The 16,248-nt window shown below is 37.6% G+C and overlaps 1 protein-coding gene across 3 annotated transcripts in view; it reads left to right on the top strand.

The window, feature by feature from the left end:
• The window catches only part of Sypl1 (synaptophysin like 1), a 42,380-nt gene that overhangs the window by 22,586 nt on the left and 3,546 nt on the right, over positions 1-16,248 (top strand). For 2 of the 3 annotated variants that reach the window (XM_055624522.1, XM_055624529.1), the window contains exons 3-4: positions 9,765-9,886; positions 12,138-12,345. In XM_055624522.1, coding sequence (XP_055480497.1) covers positions 9,765-9,886; positions 12,138-12,345 — 330 coding nt within the window. Of the gene's footprint in view, positions 1-9,764; positions 9,887-12,137; positions 12,346-12,789; positions 13,216-16,248 lie in introns of those variants that run through there. The other variant, XM_055624539.1, reaches the window with a different exon arrangement.

Genomic DNA, 16,248 nt, shown 5'->3' with positions numbered 1-16,248 from the left:
TCAGTAATATCAGAAACCATAATTAATGTAGGCTAAATGGGTTTCTGTCTGGTAAATTAACAAACTCAGTGAAGGCTGACCAGTGTTTGAGGCCATTGGAGAGAGTTGGTAGTATTACAAAGAAAAATGCAAACTAGTTTCAGTTTACAGCTCATTTGTTTTACTTTCTCTAGAGGCAGCCATTATAATTTGATATACAACAAAAAACCTTTGTGTTTCCCACTTCTGTTAAACAAATTTTTACTGCTTCATCAAACACTTTTTCTGTGTATGGGGCTGGGGGTGAGCTTTTGAGACAGGCTTTCTCTGTGTAGCCCTGGTTGACCTGGACTCACTTTATAGATCAGGATGGCCTCGAACTCACAGCAATCTGCCTGCCTCTGCCTCCCAGAGTGCTGGGATGACAAGCAAGCACCCCACCAGGCCTGGCAATCAAACATATTCTTTTTATTGATTTATTTATTACAATTTATTCACTTTGTATCCCAGCTGTAGCCACCTCCCTCATCTCTCAGTCCCACCCTCCCTTCTCCTTCTATGCCCTTCCCCTAGTCTACTGATAGGGGAGTCCCCCTAGCCTATCAGGTCTCATCAGGACTGGCTGCATCCTCTTTTTCTGTGGCCTGGCAAGGCTGCCACTCCTCCTCCAGGGGGAGGTGATCAAAGAGCCGGCCAGCAGGTTATCAAAGCAGATGCTGAGACTCATAGACAAACTTTGGGCAGAGTGCAGGGAATCTTACGAAAGAGCAGGAGATAGAAAGAGCTGGAGGGGACAGGAGCTCCACAGGGAGACCAACAGAGCCAAAAAATCTGGGTCCAGGGCGTCCTGCAGAGACTGATGTCCCAACCAAGGACCATGCATGGAGATGGCCTAGACCCCCTGCTCAGACGTAGAACATGGGCAGCTCAGTCTCCAAGTGGGTTTCCTAGTAAGGGGAGCAGGGACTGTTTCAAGCATATTCTTAAGTGAACCCTTTTATTTCCAAATTTCTAGTGTGTGTGGTAGTGAATATACTTTGGTAATGTTGCTGATTTTTACTGAAATCCAGCAGTTTTACCCATCAGGCCATTTGCTTTTTCAGTACAAGTGTCAGCTAGAATAAATAATGTCTTAGTGTAACTGCTCACACCCTAGTAAGCTATAGTCCTATCCTTCAAACACTCTTCTATCTATGAAGTCTTCCCCAAAGATCCCTTCCTGTTTCACTTACTGCACTTTCCAAGAGTCTTTAATACAGAATTTACCATATGGCATTTTTATAAACTCCATCCATCTCTGAATGATCATGAGGAAAAGTCATTTGATTCATGTCTGTACTGGTGTTTAGCACAGTGCTGGAATATGATACCTACTCAAATATTTGTTGGGTAAATAGTCACTACACCATTAACACTGGAGTCGTACTTCAAAATTACTGCCTGCACAATAAAAAGATTTCAAACTGAAAGTAATATTTCCTTAGTTTCTAAGTATTATTACACTAATTTTGACCTTTGTAGGTTCCTGGGGAGTCTTGGGGACTGTTTTACAGCAATTGTTTTACTTTAAAAACCAAACCAAACCATAGGGAACCAGAAACAGAGTAGAGTAGAAGCCTGAACAAAGCTCTGGGTGCATGACTTGGACAGAGAGACGGGGAGTGGCTCAGTGGGTAAATGTGCTTGCTGCAGAAACTGGAGGACTCGAGTTTGGACTCCCAAGCTCATCTGTACACACCTGTGACTTCAGTACTGTCAGGGGTAGGTGGACCTTGGGGCTTTTGTCCAGCCAGCCTAGCAGAAATAATAAGCTAGGTTCAGTTAAAAAAGAAGAAGAAGAAGGAGAGCAGTAGAGGAAGATGCCTTACCGTGGCTTCTGGCTTCAACGTGGGCGTGCAGAGGTTCGCGCAGTTGCACTTGCACACTTTGAAGAAAAGATAGAGCCGCTGAGACTTGGGCCAGCCTCCCTGCCGAGGAAAAGGCAAATTGAGCCTGAATCAAATACCCTGAAACATCTGCAGAACACCATTTTTTTACATAAAAATTCAAATTTTATCAGTGGCAACACATTTTACTGGTTCTCCCTAATATAACATATTCATGTCAAGCCAGTCAAATAAATAAAGATGCTGACTTAATCTAAAGATCAAGAAAATAATTGAAAAGTCTTAAAATTATATTTTATCATATGTGGTCAGAAGATAACATTCTGGAGTTGGTTCTTCTCCTACTATGTGGAACCTGGTGATCCAATTCGGGTCATGAGGCTCAGTGGCCAGCCTGAAAATGATTTTGAAGTAAATATATTTATGTTCTTTGGAATATATGGCTCTGTACTCAGCCAAACATGGCTAAGAATATAGATGACATGAAAGCTTTCAGCATAATGATTTCTTAATCATTCTTAATCAGAAAAGACTTGTAGCAATTTCAGCTATGTCTAGGAATCTAAATCCTGATGGGTTATGGAACTGCTAGCAGAAGTTTGTGTGGTTGTACTGTAGAAGTGGAGAGAGGGTAAAATAGGCACTTTGATTCTGATTGCCTTGCTCATTTCATGAAAGTAACTTGAAATGTCCCTGTTAAATTCCTAGTGTTTGAATTAGTCAGAGCAATAAATGTATGTTTTTTAATAGGAATATTCACATGCAATGTATTTCCAGTCTATTTCTAAATATTTTGATTGATTACTTTTAAACTGAAATATTAAAAATGAAGAAATTTATATAGATAACTGTGGTTAATGGCGACACTAAAAAGCAGTGACAATCCTAAATAAGAAGTGCTTTGTTTTGGCACTCATGAATTAGATGAATTCCAGTATCTCCCAGGCTGGAGACTGGGACTGAATTCTGAGACTGAAAAGGGTGTCCGTATAAGGATTAATATTGTCAGTTTGACTATAGGATAGATAATTTACTGAAAATCCCAGGTATCCCCAGGTTTTTTTCCTTCATGAACTTTCATCAGTGTAAAAATTTTTACATAAAGCCCTACTATGCATCTATAATTTGGGTGTTAGTACATTAAGACATATTGTACATTTAGAGCAAATTTACATTCATATATTTTGTTTTCTTTAGTTTGATTTTTGAGATAGGATCTCATTAGCCCAGGCTGGCCTCAAACTTGCTTTATAGCTGAATCTGGCCTTGAACTCCTGATCTTCCTGCTTTCAACTTCTGAATACTGGAATTATATATGTGCCACACACCCAGCTCATATTTTTAAATCTTTATTGAAATGGTCTTGCAGTAATTTCTCTCCCCCAACTTCTAATTTGATCAAGTAGAATCTGTTTTTTATCTTACAGTGTGGCATCCAGTTCTCTCTTGTACACGAATGCATTATCAATCTATACATCTTAGACATTTTCAAACCACTGATCCATTATGTAAAGGTTAATTTGGTTACAGCTATTTTATTCCATAAACTTGTCAAGACCAGAGATACATTGGGATATATGAACACTAAAAAGAAAATAAGTGAGGTTACTGTTCTATCCTTCCAGGTATGAGACTCTGAATAGCTTGTTTACTGCATTCACATATGACCTTCTGAGGTTTTAATTTGGCTAAAACTGTATAAATAGAAGTTTAAATGTTTAAGCTGATGCTCAGCGGAAGATAGAATACCATGTCTGTGGTGTCAATCTTGGGTAGCTGGGGATGGGAAAAGTGAATTACAGAAGAGGCAAGGAACTAACTGGTGTCACTTATTATAGACTATGGTGCAGACTAACATGTTCATAGAGCCACCCAGGTAAAGTGAGTGAATGAAGCAAACTGTTTGAAAGAAAGGAAAAAAGCATTACTATCAAGTTTATTATGCATTCTGCAGTTGTTAAGACAATAGAGGAAAAGCCAGTCTGGAAAATTCCTGCCTGTTTTTAATGCCATTTCTGTTCCATCTGATTGCTTCTCTATGAGAATGTGGTTCTGATGTCTCATTATCTACAGCTTTCCTGTTTAAGCTCAGGAAAAACAGGAAGCCCCGCTTTTATGTGGGTCTAATGATAAATTCACATTTTAGAAATAAATACTGAAAGAATTACACAAATTAGATATAGGCCAGGTTTTCCTAGGGGATAGCCAGTATATAACTTACTGTTTTGATGGAGTTTTGTTTGTTTTGGTTTTTGTTGTCACTTGAATCAGGGTCTCATTATACAGCTCCAGTTGGTCTAGAACTTGCTTTCTAGAGCAGAGTGGTCTCAGACTCAGAAATATCCGCCTACCTCTGTAGGTAATAAATAAATAAATAAATAAATAAATAAATAATTTTTTTAGAATAATAAAAATAAATAAAGGTATATGTCACTTCCAACTAATATATAACTTCTCATCTTGATCAGACACTCTGTAGAATAAAAAATAAGAGATGGTTATACAGTTACTCTAAAAATTATGTTGTATGATTCAGTTATTATAAATATCTCCCTTGTGCCTTTTTCTCTGGGTAAAGTGAATACAAGAATTGCTAGTGTGAAAGCACCACTTGATAGGATAGTACAGTACTCTCTTAATTCCTTTATTAAGAAACTAAGGTGGCTTTTTATTTGTTTTTGATTTTTTTACATAAGAAGATACACAAGGAAAATGCTACTGGTACAGTTAATTACAGAATGGGTTAATGTCTAGCAATCCAGGAGAATATCAGTTTTACCACAACAGATTAAGTAAAGCTTTAAAAAAAAAAAAATCAGGAATGGGGCATTCTCAGAGGAATGTATTTACAACTAAGGTATAAGTACTGGTGTGTTTCAGAAACAGTGCAAGTACAATGTGACAGTCATAACAGACCTGGCAGAGAACATATTCAGCTAAATCTCGAAAGAAAAAAGTTGCAGCTGCATTAGTCATGCCATTCATGCCAAATTTGGAAAGTATTTGTTTTGTTTCTAAAATATAGGCTTGAGAAGTATTGGAGGGCTCCCTTTAACCCAGGGTTACATGATCACATTGCTATTTCAGACTAGTGTGACTCATTCTAAAATAACTGTTCAAAAAACAAAGCAAGCGAACAAAAATTATACAAGTCACAGAGTGATTTAATTTTGTGTTAACCATAAAGGTGAAATTATAGAAGTAAAAATTAATATATTTTACTTAACCCAGTATATTATCATCCTTTTTCTCTTTGTTTTTTGAGACAGTCTTGTGACCTTAAAGTTCCTGTGTAGCCAAGGATGACCCTGACCTTCTGATCCCTCCTTCACCTTCAGAATGCTAGAATTACAGGCATGTGCCACTACGTCCAGTTTATTCCATACTGGGGATTAAACCCAGGATTTAGTGCATGCTGGGAAAGCTCCCTTAACAACTGACTACATTCCCAGCCCCAGCTTATGTATTTCTATTTTAAATCTTTTAAATCCATGGTGTATTTTACACTTACAGCCTGTCACAACTTAGATGACAACACGCGCTGTTCAGCAGCCATCAATAGCTGATGGCTATTTAATTGGATTCTGTAGCTTCAGAGCCCACACAGTAGACTATGTGATGATTAGAATGAGATTAAAAACATGAAAAGTTTATTGAGTTAGTCCCAGTGAAAACTGGTTAAGCCTAAACAGAGAAAGTTGTAGGTGTGTTGCAAGCAGCTTTTAAAAAATAGTTCTAGGCTAGGTATGCCGATGCAAGCCAAAACAAACAAGTTGAGACAGCAAGTTATGAGTTGAAGGCCTGCCTCATCCTCAAAGTGAGGCTTTGTCTTTAAAACAAAAGGTTTTTAAAAGTGTTCATATTCTCTATATTCTTATGTAACATGATTTTTTTCTTTTTAACCCAGCATTAGGTTTCTGCAACTCATGTATATTGATGTGGCAAGCTATAGTTCCTGTATCTTTTTTTTTTTTTTTTTTTTTCCTAAGAATGAGGGGCTGGTGAGATGACTCAGCTATTTATTAAGAACACTTGTTCTTGCAAAGGACCTGGGTTTAATTCCCAGCACCTACATGACAGCTCACAACCCTCCATAATTCCAGTTCCAGGGACTTCACTGTCCTCTTCAGGCCTTTAAAGACACCAGGTACTCATGTGGTTTACAAACACATGCAAACAAAACTTTGACTCATGCACATAAATCTTTTTTTAAAACTTGTTTGAATTTACTGCAAGAAAGCAGGGAACCAAGGTAGGAACTAAATTATACCTGAAGCCAAGTCCTGTATCTCTTGATATGGGACTTTGAACTGTAAAAATATACTACTGCAATCAGTTTTCCTGTTACTGTTCTCCCCTCTCCCCCAATATAACAGTGTTGCTGTGAACATTCAATTTTAAGTCTCAGTACTTGAGAAAGGACCTCCTCTTAGATCTTTGGATTAGTGGGTCCTTTGTGGCATATTTATTACAAGTATTTCACCTACTTTGTAGCTTGCTTTATATTCAGAAGTTGACTTTTGATTTTAATGTATTTTATCTGTAGTTGAAATTAACTATATTTTATGGTTCGTTCTTTTTAAAGGAATCTTAAATTCTACATGGTCACAGATTTTCTTTTTTAAAAGCTTTCTCATTTAAGTCTGCAGTTCACTTGAACCATTTATTAAGTAACCCTTTAACTAGTTATCTGTTACTTTTTAATAAATAGCCCCAGCTTAGCAACTTAAAGCAACAGATATTATCTCATAGTGTCTATGTGGAAGGAACCTGGGAGTTTGGATTCAGGGCTTCTCTTGAGGTTATTGTCAGCTGTTGGCCAGGGTTGTACCAACATCATAGTCTCTAGCTCACTCATGACTGTCTGCAGGCCTCAGTGGTTCCACTTACAAGCTCAGTCATGTGGGTATAGGCAGTCCTTGGGCTTGTGCCCCTTATGTGTCTAGAATTTGCCTGAGAGGGTTGAGGGTATAGGGGTAGAGCACTTGGCATAGCATGTTCAAGTCCTTGGGCTCGGTCCCTGGCATGTGGCAGGGGAGACATACATGCTAGATATGGTGGCTCATACCTGTGCTTCTAGCCCTCAAGAAGGATCACCACGAGCTCCAGGCCAACCTGGGCTAGAGTAGTGAGACCTGTTCTCAATACAGAAACCACAAAAGTTATCTAATCGTCTGAATCTCCTCCCAACATGGCAATGAGCTTTGTGAAGTAGTGAGAAAATTCAAGAGAACACTTAAAAGACATCAATTGGGGGTGGGGGGTTGTTTGCTTGATTTAGGCAGTCTTAGGTATCTTGGTTGTCCAAGAACTCACGGTGTAGCCATAGGTGCCCTTGAATTTATGATCCTCTGGACTCCACCTCCTAAGTGCAGGAGTCACAGATATGTCCATTTTATTCAGGTTGGGGATCAAGCCTAGAGTTTCCTGCATGGCATGTAAGAAGCTACCAATTGAGCTATATTCAAAGGCCAGAAAGAGCAGTCTTAACTGTAATATAATCTTGGAAGGAACCTGTTTCTTCTGCTATATTCAGTACTCTGTATAATTAAAACTTAAGGGAACTGAAGCTCTTCCTCTTGATGGAATTGTGCCAAAGTATCTAGACATATCTATGGCCACCACAGCTCTTGCTCAGTGATGTGCAGTGGCAAACTCTACCAGGTAAAAATGTTCAAGACTCCAATCTGTTTGTGGCCTCTTTAATTTGATTTATTGGTTCAGTTTGTTCACGTTATTTTCTTCTAACCTTAAGTGTGAGCTTATTCCCAAGACTCAGTTCTTGCTTTTCTCCTACTCTATATATTCATGCATGTTTATTCTGAAATATTGTTCATATCTATCGGTTCCAATGAAATCTTAACAGGAGATCTCAAACTCTATGTAGACATTATCTCAGGTTCTTCATATCTATTACCAAATTCTTTTTTATGTATATCTTCTTTGGAGAAACATTTGTTTATTGTTATGATACTGATTATGACCTGTAAGATTCATTACCCTGGAATGACTCATGAGAAACAATATCTAGCTTTCCATTATTATAACAAAATCATAGAGGATAATCCACCTAAAACAAGAAAAGGTTTTAGATTCACAGTTTCAGTGGTTTGGGTCCATGGTTGGCTGGCTTGGTCACTTTGGGGCCTGTGGTAGGTAGTACATGGTTTAGCAACTGTATTTCAGGACAACCCAGAAGCAGACAGAGACAGAGAGTCAGATTCCCAATATTTTCTTGAACTTTCCAGTAAGGCTCCACTTCCTAAAGGTTTTACTACTTCCCCATCATGCTGAAGGCTGACAGCATGCATTGGCATCTAGGGGACGCTCATCCAGAATCACTATCCATCACTGTAGGCTTTGATAGGAATTATACATAGAAAATCTCTACTGTTCGATTGGTATAACTTTTAGCAAAAAGACCCCACATACTTTAGTTTTCTATTCTGGAAGGACAAACAGTAAGTATGGTTCATAGTCTATCCTATATGATGAAAAGGAAATAGAACAGTGTACATAGAGTTAGTATTAGCAGAGGGTGGTAAAGGAGAACCCTCTCTGCTAAGAGAACATTGGCATAGGAGCTATGGAAGTGAGGGAGGGAACGTGTTAGAAGCAGGGGGAATAGCCAGGGAGGACCCTAAAGGAGTTGTTCAGTGATGAGCCAGCAGATATGTGATGTGTGAAAAGATAATGTAAAGGAAAAAGTAGCAATGTATGCAAGTTAGATTTTAGGGAAATAAAAGACATTCAAGAACGCCGGAGCTGATTGAGGGCTTTGAGCAGAGGGTATGTATTCTGCCATATAGGTGTGTTTAAACTGCACAAGTTGTTACTCTAGTAATGCATTGAAATTGGGGCAAAGAGGGACTCAGGAACACTATGAAGGCTATTACAGCAGAATCCACCCAACAGGTTGATGTAATGGTCATTTAGATTAGGAGGCGGTGGTAAGTAGATTCCATGTGTATTTTGAAAACATGAACCATTGACATTTACTAAAGTATTGAATTTTCAGATACTGTAACACCCAAAACAAAGTATTTTTGTTGTGGAAGATTTAGAAGACAAAAAGAAGTTAAATCTTATATACTGAGAAATGACCACTACTTAAAAAAATTTTCATGTATAACCTTTTTGGATTTTACCCTCTTTGTGTATAGATGTGGATACATATATAATGCATTGTATGAACAAATTCTCTATGTAGTAGTTAAAAGCTTATTCTGTTGTATAAATGAATTCTAGTTTATATGACTCTCTAGCAGTACTTAGGATGCTTCTGGGTTTTTGTGTTATAAGTAGAATTTAATGAAGCTTTATTATTTTTAGCATGCATAATCAAGAAAGCAGTTTCTAACTACTCTTTGAAACCCTGAAATACATGACTGTTGTTTCACAAGCTTATGAAGTAGAAAAGCCACTTTCTACCTCTTGTTTTCAGCAGTATACTGATTACTTGCACTGGAACAAAAAACAAAAAGGCTTCGATTTACTCCCATTTAAGATAGGGATAAATGAGTCTTGAATTTCTTTTGTTGTTTTGTTTTGGTTTTGTTTACTTGTTTTGAGGCAGGATCTCTTATTCCTGGCTGACCTGGAACTCTTTGTAGACCAGGCTGGCTTTGAACTCAAAAGCAATCTACCTGGCTCTGCCACCACCCTGCCTGGCAAGTCTGTGAATTTCATATTGTACGGACTAGTATAGTCTGTATTATACTTGGGAAAATAAGATCTCATTTGTTGACATTTGCACATTTTAATATTGTATGGCTAGTTATTTCTAGAATTCTTATGAGCTTGTTTTTAATGATCAGTGTACTTATACTTTAATTACCTTTGTTTTGGTTGTAGTAATGTTTCTCTTTTTTTCCTTTTTGTTGGTCTCATTTTATGTAGTTTGCTTCCATCTTCGCTTTTGCCACCTGTGGCGGGTTTAAGGGCAAAACAGAAATTCAAGTGAGTTGTCCTAAACTTGGTAACAATAAGACAGTTACAGCTACTTTTGGTTATCCATTCAGGTGAGCTATTTTTTAATTGTTTAACAGCTATTTTTTAACTTCATATTTAGTCATTAGGATCTCTAACAACTGGGCTGGGCTTGGGCAGAGGCCTGTAATCTCAACAGTCACAACGCTTGGGAAGCTAAGGCAGGAAGAGAATTCTAAGATGATCTGGGGTGGCAAGGCCCTGCCTCAAATGCATGGGCCTAGGAATGTTTTCCAACATTTATTCATTGAAGGTGGTAAAATATTTTAGATTTGCATGCTTATTTGTGATTTTTTAATCAGACTGTGGTATAGACCAATGTCTGTCTGCAAACTTTTCCTGGCCTCTGGTGAAGTAAATATACAAAGGGGAATATATTCGTTGCTTTCTAGTTGCTGAGACCAAATATCTGACAGAAACAGGAATTGTTTTGGTCTACAGTTTTGGAGGCTATATATACCATAGTAAGTTGCCCTCATGCACTTGGGCAGAAAATGATAGCATTGAGAATGTATGACAAAGGCTTCATCTCACGGTGAAACAAGCATGCCCCAGTGTCCTACTTCTTCTAGGAAAGCTCTTGCTGAAGGTTCTAGAACCTGCCAACTCTTTACATGAGCCAATGTGAGAAATTTCATATTAAAATCCTGATGGAGGGGCCAGCCATGATGGCCCATGCCTTTTATCCCAGCGCTCAGGAAGCAGAAGCAGATAGGTCTCAGTGAGTCTGAGGACTGCCTGGGTCTATATAACAAATTCCAGGACAGCCAGGGCTATGCAAGGGAAGGAAGGAAAGGAAGGGGCGAAGGAAGAAAGGGTAAGGGGCATAATAATAATAACAGCAACCCGCCCCCAAATGAGAGCAGAAAGTAAGCATTTAGAAACTTACAGTATTATGACATTGTCTTGATATTCTGTCATAACACAGTAGATCAGGGGAAAATGGGGACCAATGTTAGTGAGCCAGTCTGCTACCAACGAGCAAACATAGTTTATGAAGATACACGTTTCTCATGATTCTGCAGTTACTGAACTAACAGTGTTTTCATGTCATTTAAGACATATATAAAGACTATCTATGTGTCTCATATAAAACCACATTTATTTTAATAAATAAAAGCAAGGACCTCCTGTGTGACTTCAGTATTTACAGAGAAGTCTATTGTAGAAGACTGTGACTAAGATATGAATCTTCTGTTTAGCTTGCTTTATTTGACCTCTCAAAGACTTACTTTCCTGTCCAGTAAATTGGAAATAAATCTTTTAAGAGTATTTTGATAAATAAGGTTTTAAGGTTTCACTGTGTAGTCATGTTTGGTCAGGAACTTGCTTTGTAGACAAACTGTCCCAGGAACTCATCTAGTACCTTTGCTTCTTGAGTTCTAGGACTAAAAACTTCTATTCCTACATTTTCTGCAAATAAAATATTACATTAGATCTGTGTGTCCCAAGAGCTTACTAATCATCAAAGATTGTCCAGCACTTCTCCATTCATTTTTGTTACAGTAACTGTCATCTTTAATGACCATTGATTTTTTGTTATAAATGGGGAAAATGTAAGACATTGTAAATTTTCATTTAGCAGCTAATTAATCAAGGGTTAAATATGAATCGTGGGGCTAGAGAGATGGCTCACTAGATAAAGAGTACTGGCTGCTCTTTCAGGGAGCTTAGGTTCAATTCCCAGCACCCACATATGGCTTCATGATTGTCTGTACTCTAGTTCCAGAGGATCTGATGCCCTCCTCTGGCCCCTGTAGCCAGGAGGCACACAGGTGGTGCACAGACACACATCCAGCAAAACCACACACGTAAAATAAAAATTAAGACTGGATCTCCAGGTTGGTGAAAAGTATCTTTAAAAAGAAGAGGAAGAAGAAAGAAGGAGGAGGAAGAAGAAAAAAATATCATCCCATTATTGGTTCTCCTAGAACTAGTGACACAGACCTCTGCCTCCTAGAATAGAAACGTGGGTTTTTATGATAATATATAATAAAATATAAAATTTTATTACAGGACAGTAGTACCTACATGTTAAAACTGTTTAATTCTGTTTATGTTCAATCTGCCATAAACCAAATCAATTTATCGGAATATGTAGTATGAACTTTTTGATTTAGTGTAAAATTTTATATTTAGTTAAATAGTTGAGTCTTTCCTTTTTTAGAAAGAAATGTTTTAATGGATTTAGAGAATACATTTTGAAATGTCAATATTCTGCTTAAGTATTTCTGTTAGGAGAGTCCAGTGGTTCATGTATTTATCAGAGTCTTTTCTTAACAGGTTGAATCAGGCATCATTTCACACTCCTTCAGATGTCAGTGTGTGTAATGTGACCTGGAAGAACCATGTCCTCATAGGTGATTACTCCTCTTCTGCACAGTTCTATGTCACATTTGCAGTCTTTGTGTTCTTGTACTGCATCGCTGCCCTTCTGCTCTATGTTGGTTACACGAACCTCTACCGGGAGAGTCGTAAACTCCCCATGATTGTAAGTAACTATCCTGTGTCTATACAAAAATAATGTATACAAGTATAAGTAAGTTCCATTTCAAGGTAAATACAGGTTTTCTTACAAGAAATCCAAATTATTGACAAGTGTTGACATGAAGGAGGGCTTTATTCAGTTATTAAGTTTAATCCAATTTTCATAGCCTATTTACACTTCATAAAGTTTTTAACCTGGAAAACCATCAGATCATATTTGATAAATTAAGTTTTAAGTAGCAAAAGGTTAAGAAATTAATACATTTAATTTCAAGAATTGCAGCTCGCCATACCTTTTCTCTTTCTTCAAAACTCCCTTTATGATACTATCATTTCCTTGGGAGCTTAATTGTCTTTATCATTAAAGTGTGGCCCAGAGATCAAATCTGACTTTTTGGTTCTTTAGAATGTGGCTCTTCCTGACCCTTTATGGAATGCATTGTGTTTGGCTGTTTTTACGTTAAACTCTGAACCAGATAATTTTTATATTCATTATTATCAGTGGTATCAGTAAGTTACATTTAAACTTTTGGATGCCAGCAAAGGGTTTGAATTGAAGACCTGATACCCTTCTGAGGGCTTCGGAGTCTACTGAGCTAGAAATAAAATACTCTTTGAGATTAAGGGAGCAGACTGTCTTGAGTTATCAATGGCAAGTCCGGGAAGAAGCCACGGCTTATGTCAGACCTTACACAGGAGTGGCTGTAGGGTCAGTGGTAGTATGGAGGTTTTTAGTCATTTGTATCTGGAAAAAGCACAGAAGTCATCAAAGAAGTCGTGAATTTACCGTAAATAAAATGAAGGAACTGCTGAGATAAGTTGTATTTACCAACTTATTTTTCATTTTTGCTGCTTGGATCATAATATGTAAATGGTAAGTAAAGGACAAAATAGTTCTTTATCTTGGAGATTTCCTATTTCTTATGCCTGGAAAGTATAAGAAAGCTAGATGTTTTCATAAAATATTTCTTGGGTACTAATTACCTTTTTAAAGTGTTTATTCATTACATATTAGGAATCTATAGCTTTGAACATTTCAAAGAATAAGTTTGTTGTTCATTTAGTATAGGATTCTTCATTCTGTACTAAAGTAGTTTAAATCAGGACTATCAAATCAGGTATATCAAAAGTGAAATACCACAAAAAGGAATTTCCAAATTCTAAAATCTTTTACAAATCATGTTTTCACCTATTGGTTGGAACCCAGAAGCTTCAGGTAGCTGCATTGCATGGCTCTAGATAAGAGCCATTTCAGTGAGTTCCAGGGACCCACTTGTCTCCATACCCCCTGTAGTGCTGGGGTTAAAATTGTATTTCCATGTGAACTCAGATCCTTAATGTTTGCAGAGCAATGACTTTGGTAACCGAGGCATCTCCTCAGCCCTCTGGTTGTGCTCTTTAAATCTAATTTGTTGATAATTAGATGAATGCATAACATCTACATATTTCAAAAGTAGAAACTTTTCTGAACACAGTGGAGAAAATAAACCACTGATGGAAGAAAAGTGAGGGATTCCTGTGAGGAAATACTTGTTCTCCTAGGTTCTAGTCAACTCCAGAGCAGTCTTAACTGAAATGGAACAAAGTTGAGGAGACTGGGAAAATATCCATCTTGTTTACAAAGATTATACAGACTCTGGAGAAACCGTCACTGATTTCTTTTTTTTTGAACAAAAATAAGTCTTAGCAGAGAACAAAGCTGTATCAAAGCCCCAACACAAGACAAGTGTTGGTAACGATCTTGATATGTGAAAATGCAAATACCAAGTTTAAAATGTTATTAGACCATTAAAGGTGCAAGCAGTGCCAATGCATGCGTGCATAGGGCTGTGACTGTTACTGGTTCTAGCATGTACAATACTAATATAATAGGTCATGCTGTAGCTAGAGGCCTCCCATATCAAAATGCCCCGTGCTTCAGTTACAGGAAATATGTTCATTTGCAAAGAGACTGTGACCAAACCAGTAAATGGTTTTAGATCTCAAAATGCCCAATGCTTTAATTGTGGGAAATATGGTCATTTGCAACAAAACTGTGAACAAGGCATCTCTAAGGGCAGTGGTTTTTGTAAATATAAACTAGAAAAGAAGGCATAGGCTGCCAGCGGTGTGCAGGTGATGTGGCAAGGGTTGCCATTGGACCAGTTAGTGTGGGTCCACAGAAATAATTTATTCAAGGTAATTTCTTACTCTTGGGAAACAGCATTGTAGGCCTAGCTTGAGGCCCTGAAGCAAAAAGTATAAGCCATTTCAGCCAAGGAGTAACATGCAGGCCAAAAAACCTCAATGCTCAGTAAGTGAGAATCACTTGTAATAATTTGTAAAAGGTGCAGAATTAAATCTGCCTGTGTATTATAAGGATGTGTTAACATCATACTGGAAGTCAGTGAGTATATAGATTGCTTATATTTCCACAGGAAATAAAGAGGATACCATCAAAACAGATAAAGATTAGACTTGAAAAGGAGAGGTCTCCTGAAAACCACTGACCCAAAAAGCGCTGATTTCATTGAAAATGTCTCTGTTTCCAGTTTTCTGCAACACACAGCAGAGTTAATGGCTTAAAACAGAAGCGGGAGAAGTGCAGTGACAATTTTGGAGTTTTGGTTTCTTTAAAAACACAGAAATATTATATGAATTTCCTTTCATTTTAATCCCAGGAGTAGAGTTGTGGGGCTGCTTTGGGCTGTTTCTAACACCTGACAATGATTTGCCTTATGTTGTAGCAGAGGCATGGTTTGCCAACTACAGATAGTTTCTACAACTGTGTTTGTAATCTTGGGAACTTTTCAGAAGGTATATAAATGCTATGTTCCGTGTTTGTTGCTTGTTTAAGAAGGTTGGTGGCTATAGCTGTGGTCAAAGAAGAAACGAAAGGAAAGAAATAATGTTCAAGGATTAGATTCAGGGATTTTTTTTTTTTCTCCCCTCTATTCTTGTTTCTGTCCTATCTAGTATTGTGGGGTAAAACTGTAGTGGGGGGAGGGGTTAAAAAAAAAAAAAAAAAGAAGAGCCCACAAAGTTGCAAAGACCAGCTACAAACTTGCATCTGTAGGGACAACCAATTCAACAGCAGTGGTCTGTAATGTTTTGGAGAGTCTCTTGGACAACCCTAACCAAAACCTTTATGCTTGGTATTGGGGTTTCTGTTAGCAAGTCTGTGGCTCTGGGCTCTTAGGGGAAACATTGTTGGCCTAGATGGGAAATTTTTATTTTAACTATATATGTATACACAGACTTATGCAATTTTAGCCAGTTAGATAATGATTCCCTATGACTTCAGACATCCTGTTATTTTACCCTCCTTCATTTAACTTCCTCTCCCTAATTAAAGCCCCCATAATTTAAAAAAATATATATATATGTGTATAGGTGTTGAGACTGCATGTACGTCTGTACCATATACATGCTGAGCCCACAAAGACCAGAAAAGGGTGTCAGATCCCTAGAAACTGGAATTCACAGATAGTGGTAAGACACATATGGGTGATGGACATTGAACTTGGCTCCTGGAAGAACAAGCCATAGTCTTGAACATTCTTATAATTCAAGTTATGAAACTTGAAAGGATTAGTTGTGATCTCTCTTTTTTTAACCACTTTATTAAGTTATCTCTTGGAGAACTGTTTTTGACAAGACTGAGAATTTTATCTGAAAATAGGGAAGTTTATATTGCATATGCAAGGGATTATAACTTAGAGTATAAGTAGTTAAAAGAAGTAATAACTTGAATGAAGTTGGGTAACAGTTAAAGAAGAAAAATGGTAGGATTGGTTTATAGGTCTTAGCTGAGTCAAAGATTAGGATGAATAAAAAAGATTATGGAATGAAAAAATACTGATCTGGTGGTACCCACCTATAATTCCCAGGAAGCAGAAGCAGGCAGATCTCTGTGAGTTTGAGCTTA

Source organism: Psammomys obesus, unplaced genomic scaffold (genome assembly GCF_907164565.1).
Source record: "Psammomys obesus unplaced genomic scaffold, mPsaObe1.curated_primary_1811, whole genome shotgun sequence".
Classification (NCBI taxonomy): domain Eukaryota; kingdom Metazoa; phylum Chordata; class Mammalia; order Rodentia; family Muridae; genus Psammomys; species Psammomys obesus.
The sequence above is the reverse complement of the archived record's forward strand: the minus strand, read 5'-3'. Positions and strand labels throughout refer to the sequence as shown.